Source organism: Pocillopora damicornis, chromosome 5 (genome assembly GCF_964200805.1).
Source record: "Pocillopora damicornis chromosome 5, jaPocDami1.2, whole genome shotgun sequence".
NCBI lineage: Eukaryota > Metazoa > Cnidaria > Anthozoa > Scleractinia > Pocilloporidae > Pocillopora > Pocillopora damicornis.
Window position 1 is genome coordinate 25,111,401 of NC_142674.1, and position 21,584 is coordinate 25,132,984.

At 37.1% G+C, this 21,584-nt stretch overlaps 3 protein-coding genes across 3 annotated transcripts; 1 reads left to right on the forward strand and 2 right to left on the reverse strand.

Moving 5' to 3' along the window:
- The first annotated feature begins 24 nt into the window (after positions 1-24).
- Positions 25-11,170, forward strand: LOC113664350 (RNA helicase MOV-10). Its single transcript, XM_027179945.2, has 15 exons — positions 25-264; positions 801-1,244; positions 2,019-2,525; positions 3,510-3,777; positions 4,235-4,389; positions 5,083-5,277; positions 5,697-5,844; positions 6,102-6,269; positions 6,584-6,684; positions 7,075-7,270; positions 7,371-7,526; positions 7,742-8,017; positions 8,854-9,030; positions 9,170-9,258; positions 10,034-11,170. The coding sequence occupies exons 2-15, from the start codon at positions 817-819 to the stop codon at positions 10,233-10,235; spliced, it is 3,066 nt and encodes a 1,021-aa protein (XP_027035746.2). The 5' UTR covers positions 25-264; positions 801-816; the 3' UTR covers positions 10,236-11,170.
- A 653-nt stretch (positions 11,171-11,823) lies between these two features.
- On the reverse strand, positions 11,824-14,524 carry LOC113664352 (uncharacterized). Its single transcript, XM_027179947.2, has one exon. The coding sequence runs from the start codon at positions 14,507-14,509 to the stop codon at positions 12,914-12,916; it is 1,596 nt and encodes a 531-aa protein (XP_027035748.2). The 5' UTR covers positions 14,510-14,524; the 3' UTR covers positions 11,824-12,913.
- A 958-nt stretch (positions 14,525-15,482) lies between these two features.
- On the reverse strand, positions 15,483-18,901 carry LOC113664351 (uncharacterized). The gene has a single exon (XM_027179946.2). The coding sequence runs from the start codon at positions 18,869-18,871 to the stop codon at positions 16,571-16,573; it is 2,301 nt and encodes a 766-aa protein (XP_027035747.2). The 5' UTR covers positions 18,872-18,901; the 3' UTR covers positions 15,483-16,570.
- Positions 18,902-21,584: the final 2,683 nt, after the last annotated feature.

Consider the following 21,584-nt stretch of genomic DNA (forward strand, 5'->3'; position numbering starts at 1 on the left):
TAGCCTCGATGCACTGTCAACTTCCGGATCCCGGGAATTCAATATGGCGCCCGCCAGTTGTTTTCCTGATAATTTTATAAACGCAATTTAATTCAGCCAATCTTGATTTTCTCTTTGTAAATTTTCTCAAAAAGAAATTTCTTCTATATTTATTTATTCTATTTATGATGTTTCAACGTTTATGAGAAAGCGATCGAATTAATCGCCTACGAATTTAATCGTCTTTAAAAGTTGGAATTCGGATTTTATCGATCACTCTAAAAGGTAGGGAAAGCCTTGTTTAAGGTAATGTTCTTTTCTGCGTTATTATACTTCCGCATAGTGCTCTAAGCATATTATTTTCACAAAGCTATATGTTTTCTATATATATGCGAATTAGAACCTTGATGTGTGCAGTTTACTCCAATCAATCTAACAGACGAGATGGATATATAAATATATATATTTTTTTATCCGACTTTGGATCAGATGATGGATGGATCTCAAGTAAACCGGATATATATGCCGGCCTAAAAAGATTCCGAATAGCCTCAGAATATTCCAAAACAAAGCCATAGTCCCAAAGGCAATTTATTGTTTTTGCCATAGTTTCCTTTGCTAGAAATGTATGTATAATTGATGATGGAGTTGTGCGAAAATCTTGCCGAGATTTGCACTACTTTATTACTCCTTTATTATTGTGACCATAATGTTTTATTCAGGGGTGATATGATAAAGAGAAATTAGATGTTAGTCAGTCTTAGGGGTTGAAAGATTTTAAACTGGGTCTCTCTCTAAACCCTTTTTTTTATCTTGAACAGGAATTATTAAACAAAAATGCCTCAAGCAGGAAATGAATATAAAAAGAATGTCACAAAACAGTTTTGGAAGTTCTTGTCAACAGAGCGTCTCAGGCCATCAACAAAACTGGAGCTCAGACAAGTGTACTATGATCAGTTCAAGAAAACATTGGATCGTTCGTCACCTACAGTGTCTTTCTCCACCATTCTATTTCAGCTGAAACGGATGAAGAAATTAGTCAAGAGTAAAGATGGTTCTGACACATTGTTATACTTTGAACGCAAGGGCCGACGTCTGGTCCTGGCTGTTGACCAGTCTTTTGTGCAGCGCAAGCAAAAAAATGCGTCCAAAGCGAAGGGAGAAGATCATGAGAAGGACATTGATGAAACAGAGAAGGAAAAGCTTACAGAACATGATGATGGTGATCCTGTGATGGAGTTAAAAAAGTTATTTCTCAAACACAAGTAAGTCAGGTTGCTGATGTTACCTCTGACTGTGTGCTCTGAGTGAGAGTAGTCCTGAGTATAAGTAGTGTTTTACATGGAATGTGGAATTATAATCTGTATTTAGATTGGTTGGCCATCATGCTCTATTCAAGGACAGACACATAGATGATGTCACCATTGGCAGCATTTTTTTTTTTTTTTTTTTTTTTACCATAAATCAATTCTATACCACTATGGGTCTGCACAGTTAACCCTCTAACTCCCAAGATCTCATTAATAATTCTTTTTTCTTTCTGCCAAATGATTCTTATATGTTAGTTTGGAGAATCTGGTATTGGATCAATTAATAATCCCATAATTGATATTTTTCTCAATTCTCATTACTTGTCTGCATGATTTTGCATAGATATAATAAAGAGAAATTCTGTCTTTCACGGTATGGTATGAAAATCAATGACCACTTATTTTTTTCTGATGCTACTTTGACATTATCTGCGATCTACTACTGAACAGACAAAATACACTCAGTTGTTTAATGCTGTACATATTAAGTAACACTCATTAAACCCTGTTAATTCTCCCCTCTAGCTGCTACATGTTTCCCTGTAAATTAGTTGAAGGAATTTGGTGTGAGATCAAGATAAAAAATTTCCACCTGATAAGCTTGAGTATTCCCATTACCCGTTTGCTGGATAATGTATGGATATTAAAGGGAGAAAATATATGTTCATCAGTTTTTTAGAATGGAAGGCTCAACAATCTAAGAGTTTCTTCATATTGTTCTCTATGCAGAGAATCATTCGTCCAAGACAAAAATGGAGTAAGAGTTTGTTCCGATTTGGACAGGGAACATGGTGTGATAGACTTTGGCCAAATGCATTTGACAGATAGTGCACAAATCACAGAAATTACTGTGAACAATGCAGGAACCAATGCCGTTAAACTGAAGCGATTTGTCGCCTTGGAATCTGTGAGTGATTTTATGCTCTCAGATAAACACAGTGTCACAGTTGCTGGAAAAGTCAATAAAGTCATCAAACTGCCTGCTGGGAAATCTTACAAGATATCAGCACTTTTTAAACCAAGCCGTTTAGGAGAATTTAAGCAGCTGATTGTGTTTGAATTTGAAGAGGAAGGGGATACACCTCAAACATATCACATAGCACGGTTCTTAACTGGACAAGGAACTAATGAGGATGTCAAGAGCATCCTTCCTGTAAACAAGTATCGGCATCCCAAGGCTGTAGCAAGAGTGGTGGATCCCAAAGTTCAAATCATAGGTGGAATACCTCCTCCACGGTATGTTGGCAAAAAGAAAAAATTATCAGTCTGAGAATAGTCCATTTTACAGTTGCACGCTTAGTTGCCAAGCCTTTGAACAGGGGTGAAGCTAAGTGTGACCTTGTTATGATACAAACCTTGCTGCATTTCAAATGTAAATTACTTTTTTTTATCATGCTTACTAGATACTGATCTCTATCACAACATGGTCAACCTCAGCCTCACTCTAAATCAAAGGCTTGGCAACTAGGTACCCAACTATAAAATGACCAATTTATAGCGCAGTTGGATGAATCAGGGAGAGGCTTATTGGGGGTCAGGCACTCATTCTCAGTGCTCGGCCCTTTGGTAGACCTTTTAATGGCTTGCGTTGCTCAAGGCCTCATACAGTACTTTCCCACAGGCAAAGAAACTTGTGCAGGGTTGCAAATAATGTTTTCATTTAATGAGTGATATAAAAAAATTGTACCATTGCAAGTTCAAAGCCTCATTTGTTAAACACTAGTAAGACAATTGTGACTACAGACAGAATTGGACAATGCAAAGTTAGTAAATAATTTGGAAAAAAAATAAAAAAATTGTCAAAAAAAAAACTAAAAGGAAATTTGAGCTTCTTTAAAACCCTTCTGCCGAACTCTCTATTAGTGGGTTATAACCACTAATCTTTTGAACAGGACACAATCGATGATTCTCTACCATCCAGTCACTCAAGCATGAATTAGATGCATGAACTGTCCTTTTGCATGTAAACTGTCTAATAACAAGCATGGTACCAACAGTGTCTTATTAGAGTACTTATTATAACCATTACAATTTCCAAAAATGTGATTGGTGCATTACTAGCTTCCTTTTCACTTATCATTCTGTAGAGAATAATCAGACAGTTGAAGCAGCCAATCATACAAAGTCCATTCAGCTAAATCCACCAATCACAGAATTGATCACAATAAAATCCAGTACTAACATAAAATAAATCTATCTTGATCTTCATCTTAAACACAGACCTGACAATAAACTGCGGTTTGCCACTCCTCTCAAAGACTACCACATCCCCTTTCAATTGCGTCTGGGATTAAATCAAGGCAAACCTGGGGAAGAATTATCAAACCTCTTGGAGCTTGAAGTTGGACCACAACTGCGAGAATATTCTCAAAAGTTTGCTTCACTTCTTTACATTGAAGAACTTCAAATGGAAGTTGACATTCGTCACTATGACATGGAGGATGTGTTTCTCAACCAATCAACTCAAGGAGGGTTTCTTGTCCTAAAGGTAGTAATATATAGATTTAGCCAAGCCTAAAAACAGAGCACACATTTTTTTTTACCCACATGTCTCAAGTGCACAACACCTTGCCCTGGCCAGGACTAGAACCCGGGTAGTCTGACTTGGAGCCCAGTGCACTGACCACTGGACTACTGAACAAAGCCATGGCATTGGTGTGCCCGCAGTACAGTTGACCACACATGTTAAAAGATGCACCTTGTACGGTTGTACAGTCGTATGGTCGTACATCCAAATTTTTTCCAGCTTGATGGGTTACTACTATTTTGTATAATTATGGGGCTGTGCTCTGCGAGCTCCGCTATAATAATTACTAATTATACATGTAGTGTTACAGCATTTTGATAAAACATCATAACACAATATGACTTAGACTAAGTTAAACTTAGGCAATATAGACCACAGGCAGTGATTATTTTGTGTTGATGGTGTTTTTTTTTCTCAGGTACCTGGACTTGCAGAGAATCGACCATCAGTTGTAAGGGGTGACCAGATCTTGGTGAGGATCAAAGACAGCAAAGGGCAGCCAGAAAAAGAAGAGTATCAAGGATTTGTTCACATCTTGGGCTTAAATGATGTGCATTTAAAGTTTTCTCCCAAGTGAGTTAATTGTTATTTCAAGTAACTGTTCAAATATGTGTACAGTCGCAGCTATGATTAGCAAATACTAGGCAGGAAAATGGAGCAACAGATCGTTTTAAAAGTTAAACTGACTGACAGAGTTACTTGATGACTGGCTAACCAACCAACAGACTGACTCACCCATTAACTCACTCACTCACTCACTCTTCCAATCTCTTGCCCACTTACTGGCTGAATCATCAACTGACCAACTGAATGAGTAACTGACTGACTTACTGACTCAGCTATCAACCAGCTGACTGACTCACAGACTTACTGCTTCAGCTTTCAACAGGCTGATAGACTCACAGACTTACTGACTCAGTGACTGACTTACTGACTGAGTTTATGACTGACTTATTCCTGACTTACTTATCAACTGGCTGACTGACCTGTATACTTGCTGACTCAGTGACTGACCTACTGATGAAGTAAATGACTGACATACTGACTTACCTATCAACTGGCAGACTTACTCACAGACCTACTGACGAAGTAAATGACTGATCCACTGACTTGCCTATTAGCTGACTTACTGAAAGACTCACTTAATCCACTGACTTACCAACTTACTAATTTATAGATGAAGAGATCAATTAATGGTTATCTGATCACTGAATGCAGATTTTTACCTCTGTCTGCTGAACTTATTAAGTTTTTCTTTCATTTTAGATTCCATAAGAGATACATCAAGGGAATGAAAGTGAATGTACGATTCACATTTAACAGGACACCTTTAAAACTGATGCATAGAGCTCTAGAAATTAGTCTCCAAATGATTGAAGAAAGAACACCAGTTGCTTCTTTAAATTTAGCAGTTGGCACACATTTAGATCCCCTCTTGAAAGGAAGTGAGCTAGATTTTAGGTAAGTGTTCTCTTAAAGATGGAGGACTTAGTTAGGCATAAGGGAGGTGCCCATGACACCCCCCTTTGTGAGCCCTTTTTTGGTAAAAAATGGCATGGAAGTTGACATGATGATCTGGTGAGTACCTTCTGTTTGACACAGTTGACCCCCCTTGAGCTTGGTGACCTCTTTTGGGAATTAAAATTTAAACCAATCATCTTGTTTCCAATTCTGCCTTTGACCCTTTAGCTCCTAGATCAAATTTGTAATTCTCCTTACTGTCAACCATACAATTCTTATAATGTTAGTTCAGAGAATTTGGTATTGGATCAACTAATTATCCCCAAATTGATGTTTTACTGGTTAATTTACATTGATATTGTAAGGAAAAATTCTGTCTTGGTCACTCATGTAGTAAGTACATATTTTTATGCTTCTAGATTTTTTGATGGAAAGCTTCAAAAAAACAAAGAACAGGAACAGGCTGTGAGGAATATAGTTGCTGGGACATCAAGACCAGTTCCATATTTGGTTTTTGGACCTCCAGGAACTGGAAAGACTGTGACAATAGTAGAAGCCATCAAACAGGTTTGGTCACAGGCAGCCCAGGTGTATTAATTTGACTTGGGTGATTTCTGGCTTTAAGGGTCATTGATAAATTGAAATAATTATATGTAATATGCTGGCCAAAATTTCCTTGTTATGAAATCTATCTCTTTGTCTATTGGTATTAAATCACTCCTCAGTTCACTGATGATAATATTTAATGCAGCTATATATGATACCAATAATTGACATTTGTTTATAAATCAAGTCTGAATATAGATGTTTGATACACTTTTTAGGTATTGAAGTTGTTTCCCGAGAGCTGCATTCTTGCCTGTGCTCCATCCAACAGTGCAGCAGATCTGCTCTTACAGAGGGTTATGGAGCACACAGTTATCCCAAGGTCAAAGGCCATTCGGCTGAATGCCTTTGGAAGGTCACTTCTATCACTGCCAAAAGATATTAAGGTAAGGTATATAAATCACGTTCAGGCAAAAATTAAGAGCGACTATTAGCATCTAATTTCTCCTTACAATATCACCCCTGAATCAAAACATTAAGGTCATGAGAATAAAGGAAATGATCACCAGCTAAAAAAGACTTCTTTGCAGAGAGATCAAACTTTAAGGCTGCAAAGGAGACTATAACTAAATAACCTTTAGATCGTTAAACAAATTCTCCTTATCAGCACCTTAGGAAATGTATAGATAATAGTATGGGGAAGATGCATACTGATGTTAGGGTGTTAAAGGTTAATGGTAATTACACCTCTTATTTGCAGGATGTTTGCTGTCTTACTTCAGGAGGGGATTTCTTTTTCCCATGTAAAGAGGAGATCATGGACAAGCGTCTTGTGGTGTGCACTCTGATTACAGCAGGAAGGTTGTTATGATCACTATTATAATGATCATTGGTTGATTGAGGTGCATTGAAAGTTTGGTGACAGGGTTTTGACTATAAAATAACAGAGTTGTTGCAGGCAACCTTTCTTATTTCCAATAGTGACAGAATTTCAAGAATACTGTGCATCAGGTGCCATCAAATGTGAAACAGAGACAGAGCCAGTTCATTGTGACAACAACACAATTTTAACCTTCAAACTTGGTTGCCAAACTTCTGTCATTCCTCACTCAACTTAAAATCATTTTAAAAACCACATGAAATACAAGTGACACAAGGAATATCATTCACTCATTAAAATTTCCAAATCAATACTACGATTACAGTTGATTTTCCTCTCTTGAAGATTGTTTGTTTGTTTTTTCTTTTAAGGTTAGTTTCTGCTGAGGTTCCCAACCATCATTTTACCCATGTGTTCATTGATGAAGCAGGCCACTCCCTGCAGCCTGAATGCTTGGTGCCCCTGGCAGGAATGTTTAGCACAGAAACTCCAGGAGGGGGACAGCTAGTCCTAGCAGGAGACCCTCAACAGCTTGGTCCAGTCCTTCGATCTCCAGTAGCCATTAAGGTAGAATAAATCATGAGAACTTGCAGACTGAGATAGTGCAGGATTCATTTATAATGTTTTCACTATTTCGCATTTGATTAATTGAAATGAATTTTTTCAGTATGGTCTTGGTATATCTCTTTTGGAATGGATGATGACAAAGTTGCCTTTCTATGGACGAATACCACAAGATGAAGAGGATGAATTGGGAGACTACAACCCACTGATTATCACAAAGTTATTGAAGAACTACAGATCACATCCGTCTATCTTGGAGGTATCTCCACTTATGTCCAGAAATGCATGCAATGACGAAAATGGCAGATTTGACAAAATTTTATGAAACAGAGTAAATTTTCATGGATTTGATAATTTTGGAAAATTTTAGTCAAATTCGTCAAAGTGAAATCAGCTTGGAAGAATTGACGATTTTATCAAATTTTAGCTAATATAGAACTGATCTGTTTTTCCATGGCACTTTCATTTCCACAGCTACCAAATGAGATGTTTTATGATGATGAACTAGAATCCTGTGCAGACAAGCTAACAAGAGAATCTTTGTGCAACTGGAGTCGTCTTCCTTGCAAGGGATTTCCAATTGTTTTTGAAGGAATCCGGGGACGAGATATGCGAGAGGAAAAAAGCCCATCATTCTTCAACCCTGAGGAGGCAGCTGTAGTTGTGCAGTATGTCAAAGACTTGAAGGATACTAGAGGAATCAAAGTGCTTACCTCAGAGATTGGCATCATTTCACCTTACAGAAAACAGGTATGAATAATCTTAGTTAACTCTTACACACCTAAAATCCAATTTTAAATAGTTTTACATTATTCAAAGTCATCTCTGCTTTATCTTTCCTTAATATGTGTGAACATCAATCCTTTTACACCTAAGGGTGATTAGGATCTAATTTCTCCTCACACCATCTATGGGGAATCAGTCTGTAAGGTTAGAGGAAAGGAAATGATCACTGACTAAAGAAGGTCTTGATCATTAAATAATTTCTCCTTGTCAGCACCAAGATAAATGTATATGTATAAAGAAGTGGAATTACAATATGCAGACTGGTATAAGAGCATATTGGGTTAATAGACTGATTTAGAAGTAAGGTTTTAACAAGGAAATTCCCTAAAGCTGAAGCTTCCTTAGTCTGTTCCCATCACCTACCAGTTTAACAAAATATTGTACTTAAGTTGTATGCACAGTTCTTCAGGCAGTGGAGAGCTTAAATTTAAGTTTTAAGCTGTTGTAAGAAAACCAGACAGAAGATAATTTTTAAAATTTTCTTTACATTTTTTGGAACTTAAGCGTGGCACTCAACAGAAAGCATTTTACAGGTCATGACAAAATGTTAATACTTGATCAGGAAAATAATGAAAACACATGTAATCAATATCGTGTAACTGTACATAATGCAAATTGAAAAATGACTCCTAATCAAGTGAAAAAGTTGTAGACCGAGATGGCTCCTAGATACTTTAAATTTGAAACAATCACCCTGCCTTTGGTTGCAACGGTAAAAAAGGTGTGAAATACCGATTATAATAGACAAGAGCAAATTTTTAGATGATACAAATTTACATCTGCATGTTACTCAATTTTAGGTTCAGAAAATAAGGACTTTGCTTGACAAGGCTAACATCACAGATGTGAAGGTTGGTTCTGTTGAAGAATTCCAAGGACAAGAAAGGAGAGTGATAATCATATCCACTGTACGGAGCAGCCACGAATATCTTCAGCTTGATGCGCAGTTCAAACTGGGTTTCTTGAAGAATCCAAAGGTTTGTGTACTCGTAAAGGAAACAATAAAACTGCATTTTAAAATGATTTGATAGCACCAGCTGTCGTTGTTTAATTCTTAGCAAGGAAAATTTTTTATCAATGATAATTGGAAGATGTTTCCTCTTAAACTTTTTGTAGCGGTTTAATGTTGCAATCACAAGAGCCCAAGCTTTACTGATTGTGGTCGGAAATCCTCATGTTCTCAGCAAAGACCGGCACTGGAATAGGTAATCAAAATAGACTTCTTTACAAGTGTTTTATGATAATTTAAGGCACAATGTTTTTTATTACTGGAAATCAGTCAGTTAACCCTTTCACTCCCAAGATCTCACTAATAATCCTCCTTATTGTCTGTCATTTTATTGTTTTTATGATACTTTGGAGAATTTGGTGTTAGATCAAGTACTTATCTTGCTATTGATATTTTTCTTTATTCTCAACACTTGTTGGTTCTGATTGTTCAGATATTGTAATGAGAAATTTTGTCTTGGTCACTCATGGGAGTTTAAGGGTTTTAAAACAATAGAGCTATATTTCAGTTTTTGTACACTACTAGACAAGTGAACATAGCTTCAAGGTTCCATAATATTTAAACAGTTTGATTTTGATTGTAATTGCTAGGGATATTGTGTAAATTGTAACTCCAACTCCTCAAAAGTAGTTTACAATGGATGTTATTTTCATCAGTTGGGAGAATTTGCTCTAAGATTTCCTGAGCTGAACCCATTACACCCCACTGTCAGTATACAAATTCTCCATACTGTTCTCCATACACTTCCTGAGGTGCTGACAAGGAGAATTTGTTTAACAATCAAGAGCTTTGCTAGTTAATGATCATTCCTTTTATTCTCACGACCTCCATGTTTGATTCAGGGGTGATATTGTAAGGAGATGTTGGATGCCAATCACTCTTAGGGGTTAAAAGGTTATGGTTTGTTCATTTTCAAAACTGTGTGGCTTCTTTGTTACTCAATAGAAAGTGTTTCTCTATACTTTCAACAGGTTCATAAAATTCTGCAAAGATTCAAAAGGCTACAGAGGATGTGATTTCAAGCCAGCAATTGAGGATGATGAAGATCTTATAAATCGCCTGAGGCGGGTTCATCTGGACACAAAGGAAGCATTAGAAGCTGTTGAATCTACAGCAGGTGACACTGTAACACAGGCTGAACAACCTGAATGGCGCAAACCAGACGAATTTTAAATTACAAATTAGATGAGTTTTTAAATTGCCATAAATTATAGGGAGCATTTTATATGGATGTTGTTTTTGCTAGAATTGACCTCAAAGGTCCATACGTAATTAAGATAACTGGTCAAACCAGAAGATTGTGAGGCAAAATTTCATGGCCCACCATCCTTAGTGAGATGTGGGGACCTATTGGTTAGTGCCCTTGACTCCAAGTCCAGAGATGCAGCTTGGAGATCTGGTCAGGTCAGAGTGTTGTGTTCCTGGGCAAAACACTGTACTCTCTCCAACCAGGAGTATAAATGAGTACAGGCAAATTTTCAGGGAAGCCTAATGAAATTTTAGGGGAGGGGGGTAACCTTGTGATGGAGGGCATCCCATCCAGGGGGGAGTAGTATAAGGACCTGCTAGATGGCCCACTTGGTTTGGGTACTGACTTAAACTGCCTCAACCATTCTAAGAATTTTCTTTGTCTTAATAATACAAATTATTTAGCAAGTGAAGTTTTGGCATTGTTATTAACCGCAACAAAAATTTAAAGCATTTTTAACATTTTACTGCTTACTGTGTTTTTAATTAGTTTTACCTTATAAAAATTGCACATTTGCTGGGTGGTGCATGTTGATAGAGAAGTTTCTGTGCAGCAATAAGCCACATTGTTGACAAATGAGAGAATTTGGAAGACTGGCCACAGCTTCATTGACCCTTAAACCCTCAAGAGCTGATTGTTAATTCTCTCCTTTAGCTGCTACACAATTCCTAGTAAATAAGTTACGAGAATATGGTGTTAGATCAAGATTAGCCACTTGTACCTGATGAGATTGAGTCTTCTCATTACCTGTTTGCTGGATAATGTATGGATATTATAGGGAGAAGTTACATGTTAATCACGCTTGGAAGTGTAAGGATCAAAGGAGAATTCACCACACCAAATAAAAGCTCTATTTTAACCATGTTTTAATAATCTCTGAAATGCATTGTTCTCCTTTTGTGACGCTACACGGGATTAATTTATTCATTAATTTATTTATTTATTCATTTATTCATTCCATTGTAATTTCTTTTCTTTATTGATTTTAACACTTAAACTCCCATGGGTGACCAAGACAGAATTTCTCCTCACAATATCAATACAATATCAACCAGCTAAGTGATGAGAATAAAGAAAAATATCAATTTGGGGATAGTTAGTTGATCCAATACTAAATTCTCTGAACTAATGTTATAAGAATTGCATGGTTGACAGTAAGGAGAATGAAAAATTTCATTTGGGAGTTGAAGGGTTAAGTATTAAATGTAGATTGTAAGCTTCATTTTCCTTTTAAGCAATCAGAACTTATGGTTGTTAACCATTTAACCCCTAAGAGTGTCCAGCATCTAATTTCTCCTTACAATATCAGTCTTGAATCAAACATTAAGGTCATGAGAATAAAGAAACTGATCACCAACTAAAGAAGCTCTTGATTGTTGAACAAATTCTCCTTATCAGACCCCTTGGAAATGTCTAGAGAGTAGTATGGAGAATATCTGTACTGATGTTAGGGAGTACAGGGTTAAGGGTTTAATTCTAATTTGAAGTCCAGCAATTAAAAAATATATATTTGTTTTAAATGGTATTTAAATGTCATCTTGGTTTTAACATTTCTGATTTTAGTTACCCATTGGGCAGAGCATGGAGGTAACAGTTGATAAAACACCAACTTCTCCTAAGTTACACAAGGCAATACAAGGCAATCTTCAAGGAGAATCTAGTAGTCTATCTGGGGTTTGTTGCAATTGCACCCCTAACAACATTAAGCAGATACTTTCATGCTCTTACTTCCAAGTTTCAGGCTCAATTCTGTTCACAGTCTGATAAATTAGAGAGTGAAGCTAAATTAAACAACTATTTCATCTGATGTTTGTCTCACTTCTCATCACTTCCCTGCTTGACAATGTATAAATACTGTGAGGAGAAAATCACACTATGTTTCTTTCCTTGGGATAATCTTAGCTGTGTTTTTCCCTTGACTTCACATTGGAAAATATAGAGACCCTTGTAAAAAAAAAAAAAACTGTTCTCCTCAGTACCACACCCAAAGAATTACTACAATCATGTTACAAGTCTTAACCATCAACATTATTATTATCATGATAAACTATTTAATGAATCAAGACTAAGTTACAAGTGAGATTTGACAACATTGTTGAATGGCAATTAATGGAAAAAGAGAGAAAATAGAAAAATAGCAGGATACATGTACTTTATCGTTTAATATGGAGGTGTTTATTGGTAAAAAATTTACTTTCACAAGCAGGTTGCCAATCTCATCTCTATTCTCATTTTCCAAAGCAATTGTAGAGCATAATGACGCATTTTAAGTACTGACTCAACCCTTTCACACCATAACATCAGTATCAATATTCTCAACACCCTTTAGCACTGACTAAGAGAATTTGTTTAACAATCAAAGCTACTTAGGTTGCTAATCTTTCTCTTTATCGTCATTTTCTAGAGCATCACAGAGCATGGTTGTATATTTCGCATTACTACTGACAACCCTTTACACAATAACATCAGTATAAATATTCTCAATACACTTTTCTGTAAATTTCCTTTAGCACTGACTAAAAGTGTGTGATTCTGGGGTGATATTGTAAGGAGAAATCAGTGGCTGATCACTTGTGGTTTAAAGTTTTAATGGAAAGCTGCTCTAATAATTATTCAACAAGTCTCCTTGTCTATCATTTTCCATGTTTTCTTGTGTACTCTCCCAGTGAAGGCGTCTTACATATGCTGGCTTACCACTGATGAATAAAATACCATCCTGTTTAGATGCTTGATTGACAACTTCGTCAACATCATCCAAATTCCAAAACCCCACCACACAAGACATAGAATCATTGCTCTCCATCCTGAAAACCACAGATTGGACCATAAGGGACTGACTAGTGAAATAATCAATGATAGCTTCCTTGCTGGAGTTTCGATCTAGATCATCAATGAGAATCATCATGCTTCGCTCTGTCTCCCGTTTAAATGCACCAGTTGACAAAGCCCTTTCATCAACTCTCCTTAAATCGACATTCTGGCCACAGATCACATGATCATGCAATAAAACTTTCTCCACAGCACCTACATCAGTAAATTCAACAGTGGGCCAATCTGTGTTAATTCGATATTTCACACCATGGATATCAGCATGGGTGGGTCGATGATGATCTGACGTCAGGTCCATTCGAACAATGTCTCCAAACTGTTCAAAATAAAGCTGCAACGCTTCTAGGGTGATATCTGCAGGAGCACCACGTAGAAGTACTTTGTTTGATTCCCTATTGTCAGACAGTGGTTTCACATAGATTTTAAATCGAGATGCAATCACCTGCAGTTGTTGCTTCAGAGCCATTTTAGCTGCATCTTCTCTCTTAAACACAACCATGCATTGACTGCTTTGGTTGCTGTCAGAATCCCTTCCAAGAACCTGCTCCACCTCCCCAAAAATTGAAAAATGCTTGATGAGGTCATTATCAGATATTTCAGGGAAAACATCAAAGACATTAATAGTCCTTTTTCTCTTCCTTGCAATCTCAGTTTTGTCTTTAATCTTAAAAGGTCTTGCCACATATATCTTCCACCCTTTTATCACATGCAAAGGGTTCGACAACACATCTTTGACAGTTTCTGGATTTTTGAATGTTACAAATCCATAACTTTTCGGGAAAACAATCATTGCATCTTCAACTTCTCCAAAGGTTGAAAAATAATCCTTCAAGTCTTGCTCGGTTGTTCTGTAATCACCAGTTTCGAGCGCAGATACATATATTTTCCTTTCTTGCAGTTCTTCTGATTGAATATCTTTCGTAATTGGCAATTCGCGGGATTTTTTCAGAGATCTCACTGCTAGGAGCACTTTCACGTCTTTGCCGTCGATACGATGGTTGGTAGAGGACAAAACTTTCTCCGCAACCTTTGGACTGTCAAATGTCACGAACCCATAGCCTTTTGATTTTCCACTTAGTTGATCGCGGACTACTTTGGCGTGCTCTATCTTGCCGTACGATTTAAAGTAAAGTTCTAAAGTCTCAGCGTCAGTTTCCACAGTACCTTCTCTTAGGCCAACGACCATGATTTTCCTTTTCTGGTGTTCAGGAGAAAGATTCCTTGTGGCATAGGATAGAAACCTACTGTTTCTGGGTAAATATAGACTAGTGGCAGAAAAAAGCCTCGGCGTTTGAACGAAGAGTGGGCATCGAAATCCGGTCCTAGAGAACCGTACTACAACCGCCATTTTGTTTCCTTCGTATTGCATTGCATCAAGGGAAAGTTTAAAGACTGAACCCAGTCCCCCTGTGCTTTTATACTTCGCTATTTGTTTTACCCTAAATAAAGCACAAGCATTGCTGTTTATTTACGTTTTGTGGAGGTTAAAATTGCCCAAGAGAAAGGATACAAAACTCATAAATAACATTAGGTATATATCAAATCTTGAGTTTTAACAAGGGCCAAAAAATTAAGATTACAACTGAAATTTCAGTTCAAAATTCATCTTCTCAAACCCTGAGCTCACTTACAGCATGACAAACTACCGATCAGTATACACCACTATAACATAAGCTCAAGTCCTTTGCTCACAAGTTTCACCCTTTACATCCAAATATCAGTCTACAAATTCTCCATACTGTTCTCTATACATTTCCCAAGATGCAGACAAAGAGAATTTATTTAACAATCAAGAGCTTCTTTCGTTGGTGATCAATTCCTTTATTCTCATAAGCTTATGGTGTGTGATTCAGGGAATATATTGTAGGAGAAATTAGAAGCTTGTCACCCTTGGGGATCAAAGGGCTAACCATTTTTTATATCAAGCATCATTCCCAAGAAACAATTATTTAACCCTTTAACTCCCAGATCAAATTTGTAATTCTCCTTACTGTCAACCACACGATTCTTATAATGTTAGTTCAGAGAATGTAGTATTGGATCAAATAATTATTCCCAAATTGATATTTTTCTTTATTCTCATAACTTATCTGGTTGGTATTTTATTGATATTGTAAGGAGAAATTCTGTCTTAGTCACTGATGGGAGTTAAAGGGTTAAGGACCAAAATATTTAAGAATCAACAGATGGCACTGAAAATCAAAAGCCACCACCCTCCCACCCACCCTCTACAGAAAAAAACCTGGCTTCTACCCCTTAGACACAAGGAGTTAAAAAATTTTTGGGAAAAAATAAAAAATAAATTGTTCGATCACAATAAATAAACCTCTTACACGTTTCAAGCATGATAAGTAACTTCTATTCACAGCTCTGGAAGTGGTGATATTTTGTTCTCTATGTGTATCATGTTGGTGATACTAATGGTCAAATTGCATACTTATTGACCAAGTGGGAAGGCCAGACATGACAAAATTTTGCTTGAGGTCACTATACACAGACCTCATTGTCCATACATCCTGACCTTGAGCCTTTTCATTTTCCTGTCTGGCCTGCCCTCCATAATTCAATAAGCATTTTATCATACGATGGCTCATCTTCCTATTTCTTCCTTTTGAACATATTTTTATGTGTAGGGCCATTTACAGAGCCATAGGACTTTTTCAAGACCTACTGGTACTTATGCCATAATTTATGGCCCTCATACTGGGATCCTTTTGTAATATTTTCTGATTAAAGTAGATGCACAAATGCTTTTCTTACTGCCATGGCAAGTAAGTTGGGTTACAGCTTAGGGTATTGTACACCAAATTTCTCTTAATTAATTTTCAAGGAAATTTTTTGGTGGCCAGAAATGAGAACAGTCATATCCTGAGTTTAGGGGTTGAAAATAATTTTCACAAGTTCTTATTTTGCAAGTTAACCCTTTAATTCCCAAGATTGTTAATTCTCCCCTGTAGCTGCTACACACTTCCTTATAATTTAGTTATGAGAACTTGGTGCTAGATCAAGATAGCAGCTTCTACCTGATAAGTTTGAATATTCTCATTACCTGTTAGCTGAATAATGTATGGATATTGTAGGGAGAGGTTTTATGTTAATCACTTCTGGGAGTTAAAGGGCTAAAAGTTTGTAAATGTCATATTGATGATTGACCCTTTCACTCCCAAGATCTAATTGGTAATTCTCCTTACTATCTGCCAAACAATTCTTATGACGTTAGTTCAGAGAATTTGGTATTGGATCAACTAATAATCCCATGATTGATATTCTTCTCTATTCTCATCACTTCCCTGCTTGATATTATATTGATATTGTAAGGAGAAATTCTGTCTTGGTCACTTATGGGAGTGAAAGGGTTAATTGACTAACATGGGAAAAATAACCTCTAACTTAGGTCTCCATCAGTCCCTCTCACTTTTCAGCCGATGAATTAAAGTCTTTCCTCCTGTTTCTTGACCCAGTAGAAGCGACGAAGTGAAACTGGACTTCCACCGATGACATGCTGTTGCTTGGATGCCACTTCCACAAGCCTGTCCACGTCTCGCAAATTCCACAAATCCGCAAAACAAACTGTTGGTGAAATTAATTTCACAGTTTTCACTCTGCAGGAGTGTTGATGAAGATAGTCTTTTACAACATGTTCATCAGTACCTGCTGGTAAGCTTGTCAGCAGAATTCTTAAACTAAGGCAGTCAGAAGGAGATAACATCAGGGGTGCTCTAATAACCTTCACCTTAAATCTATTTATTTGATGAAAAGTTTTCTGCAAAGTCTTTTCAAGGACTGACTCGTCACAAAATGCCAGTGAAATACCATTCAAGTTAGTTATTACTTTCTCAGACTTGTAACTTGTAAAACCAAGGTGCTGTATCAATCCAAACTTTTCAAAGTAAGATCGCACCATTTCTAGTGTCATGCTCTCAGGAACATTACTCACATAGAGTTTTGGCAGTTCAGCTACAAGTGTCACTTTGTCTTCTGAAAGTTTGACAACAAGTGCATCTTTTTGAGTAGGGATCTGATGGGATTCATCAACAACAGATTCAGCTCCACCATCAATGGAATCGAAGACAACTATGCAAGAATCTGGCCTTTTTCCACCATCTGGAGCATTTGCAAACACAACTTCTACCACTTTTCCAAATTGTCCAAAGTGTTTCCTGATTTCCCTTTCTGAAGTTTCTTCAGAAATGTTAGTTACAATGATCCTCTTTGGCTCATTTTGAGTAATGTGTCGTGAAGCCAGTGACAATTTTACATAAATCTCAACATTTCCAATGTTGTGGTTTCGAATCTTCAAGATCTTTTCAGCATCACATGCCTCTTTAAATATTACAAAGCCATAACCTTTGGATTTCAAAACAAATATCTCCTCAATTTCTCCATATGAGGAAAAATACTTCTCCAACATTTCTTCGCTGATGGATTCTTTGAACCTGGAAGGAGTCATGATCACAATTTTTCGTCCTTCTCGTTCAGCAATTTTGATGTTTCTAGGATTTTGATTCATTTTAACATCATCGAGCACTTTCTCAATTCGCAACTGTTTCCTCTGTTTATTGGAATATGCCAAAGACACTAGCACCATCTTATCATCAATCCTATGGTTTGTGATCGTCATAACATGTTCAACACTATTGGCACCTTCAAATGTGACATAGACAAGGTCACTGTTTTCTTGAACTTGTTCAATTTTGCCAAATACTGAAAAATAATCATGTACAGATTTCACTGTCATTTTACCTTTGCAACCTTTGCGCTGTGTCACTAAAATCTTTCGTTTCTGGTCTTCAGGACTTGCCAGTGAAGCTTTACCCGTAAGTCTCACTTTTCCAGATTCTGGACCTTGCAAAACTTTCACCAGTCCAGGAGCTGTGCTTAAAGCCCCTTCTTGTGAAGCTTCCTGCCCTAGCATTGCCTGTTGAGCTATGTTGATAGAAGAATACCTTGTTTCTTTGGGGGTCACCCCTGACTCAGAAGCTGTCCTCTGAGGCACTGCTGCAGATACCCTTTGATCAAATGTGGCAGCTGACTCTGGTGCTACCTTCATTGATGCTGATTCAGTGAAATCAGGCACTACCATGGGCTTGGAGCTAGTTTTTTCAGATGTCCCTTCAGACCCCACCCGATCAAGTTTAAGAACTGTGTCAGAGGCAATCCTGCCGGATGCTGACGCCTGCTGATCAGGTACCACTGCTGTTTGAGGAGCCACCTTTGAAGGCTGCGAGTCTGCCCTCTTCGTTGCTGGGAACACAAGCACGGGCCTGCCCTTTATTGTATGATATTTTGAGGCAACAGCTTCCTGGAACGACGGAACATTGCTGAATGACACGAACCCAAATCCTTTGCCGGTATCTTGATCTTCTTCTTTACTTCGTACCCATTTCACGTTGCTTATTTCTCCGTACATGGAGAAGTAGTTTAGCAAGTCTTCCTCGTGAAGCTGACGCACTTGCTCACCTTTCTTCTTCTGTAGTACGATCATGATTCTGCGATTTCTGTCGGGGTAATCAAATCTTCGAGGTGACGTAATATTCTCTAACTCTGAGATACCGACTTTTGTCGTTGATAATTGTCGCTGAGTATGCCATCTCTGTCCACTGTAAAAACTCAGTCTGCATACGCTTGAGTTATATTTATGTTTCGTTTCAAATAAAACAAAAGACTTCCAAAGATGAGAATATAACATGCATGATTTAAAATGACGGCTAACATGAACCACGGCAGCCATTTTGTATGGAACACGTGTTCTGAAACCCAGGACGGCCTCGGTCAAACCGAGCATATTTCGAAGTGGAATGGTATGATGTCATTTCCGGCAATTTGGAATATTGGAACATTTCAGGGATAATGGAACTTTCCCTCGCTAATAACTTGACTTGATCTCAAAATTAGAAGATGCCCGTGAAGAATGACATTAAAATAGATTTAAAAAACTGCGAAGCCTCTAAGAAGGATCATCATCAAAAGCAACGACAGATATGTTATGAAAAAAGCCCTGATATCTGTACTAGATAGCCCATAGTTCCTTGAGCAACTAATTTCCCAGTTTCTTTTAAAACAATCATTTTCAATTTCTCTTGGTCAGCAAAGCCTCAAAGCAGTCCACTTTTATTGTAATTAACTATGGCGGAGGAAAAATAAAGAGGTGGTGGATTGAGATCGGGATGGAACAAGGTCTACAGAAAGTTTTTAAAAAACTTTCTCTAGTTTCTTAAAAGAACTTTTCAGCTCAGCTGTTAAAAATTCGCCGCCTTCAAAGAAGCCTCCGACCCCATCACCCCTTCACCCTCCCCATTTCAATTTTTCCAACCTACTTAAATTGATCGTTCAATCAAAATGGTGACATTCCCATAACCTTGAGAATGGAATCACCTTTTGTTTTGTTTTGTTTTGTTTTATTTTTTTCTTTTCAAACAAAGCTATTTGCCCTGATCACTGCTTTCATAACCTCAGCTGTTTCGGTCACGCTATTTTATTTAGATATTCATCATCAGATTCTAAAAACACTAAATAGGAAATTTTAGATATATAGATCAACTTTATTTTAACGTGTTAGCCTATCATCAGCATTATAAAAAGCTGGTTTCTAGTAGGGGCGTGAACTAAGTATAATAGTTAAAAACTACTTCAAATATATATATGATAAAAATAAAAAAATTGTATATATATATATATATATATATATATATATATATATATATATATAAAAAGTCTTTGATTTTTTTTTGTGATTGATTTTTCCGTTTTACAGTGCTCGATGCGTAGGAATAAAACGCGATATATGTTGCGACAGGGAAAAAAAAAAGAAAAATTACTCATCATTCGCTGACCCGAATTATCATCACTCAATAAACTTAATGAACTCGTGTCGTCATGCCGCCACAGAAACAAAACGTCACTGCGTAACAATTGAAGTATAGTTATGCAAATTTATAAAGTATAGAAGCGATGGTAAGAATATTCTTAACAATAAAATCCTCCGATGGTAAGCAATCACGAAACAGGCTTGTAGGGATTAAGGCATAGTCTCTCTGTTTTTTTTTTCCCTAATATCGCAACATACATATAAGCGTATATATATGTATGTATATATGTATACACTTATGTCCTTGACTTAATTAAACTATTAATGCATTAAATATAACCCTAGGAAATAAATTGATATGTCACATTTGGTCTATAGATCGAAATAAGCTCATCAAACGTAGCCAAAGTTTCATAACTACGTATTTCATTTGGGGAGAAATTCCAGATCTTAGCACCATTATAGCTGAAACTTTCCTTTAAAAATTTAGTCCTGGACCACGGAACGGCCAACTTATTATCAGTAATCCTTAGATGATAATTGTTGGCCGAGCTCAAGTTCCTGAAAGTATTCGAAAGCCTCGTAAGAGCCAAGTCATGGAGGACCTTAAACATTTGTCCAGCCTTAATATGAATTCTACGTTTGCTTAGTAAACTAAAGCCAAGATGACGTAGAGCTAATTCAGTCAGTCCAGCCTCGTTTTCGTAACGCATAATTACCCTAGCACATCTGTAATTAAGTTTCTGCAGCCTTTCGGCTAGTATACTTCCTAATGAATCCCAAACCTCACAACAATGGTATTTTAAGGTATTTTTAATATTTTGCTATGTTATGTGAAGTTAACTTGACCTATTTTAACCACTATGTAACCGTGATACCAAAGCCAGATGACTTAGAAGTAAAGAACTCTAACTTAACTGAGGTCAATAATATGTTGTACATGCTACCTGAAACTTTCTCCAAGCTACACTTATTGTCGAGAGTTTAGGATAAATGAGTAAATGGGGTAAGTTTCTAAAGAAACTGTGGTGCTGCATCGGTGGGAGAGTATAACAGGTAATTTAGTGTTAACAACTGTGTTGATAACGTAAATTAGCCACCGTAAAGAGTTTAAAGGCTGACGTTTCGAGCGTTAGCCCTTCGTCAGAGCGATTGACGAATGGCTAACGCTCGAAACGTCAGCCTTTAAACCCTCTTATAGTGGCTCATTTACGTTTTCAACTCAGTTGTTTAATATGAAAGTGATCTTTGCAGTAATACACACTACTTGAGTAGTAATGAAAATAAGGCCTGAAAAAAATTCAGACCTGTTCGGGATTTGAACCCATGACCTTTGAGATACCGGTGCAGCGCTCTATCAACTGAGCTAACAAGCTAACTGGGAGCAGGTCATTATATTGGTTCCAAATATATGACTTTCATACGTCCACAGTCGTTTACTAAATTAAGAGTTGAGGCTAGATTGATAGAAACCCGCTGTATTTTAACAACAAAGTATTATCGTTCGTCTCACGACTGAGACTTAGCTCACTTATGATGTGAATCGCGACGTTTCGATTGCATACTGCTTGTCTTCAACAGGCGATAAGGTCGACTGCTTTCGGGTCTTCTTAAAGCAATATATTATATTTTTATA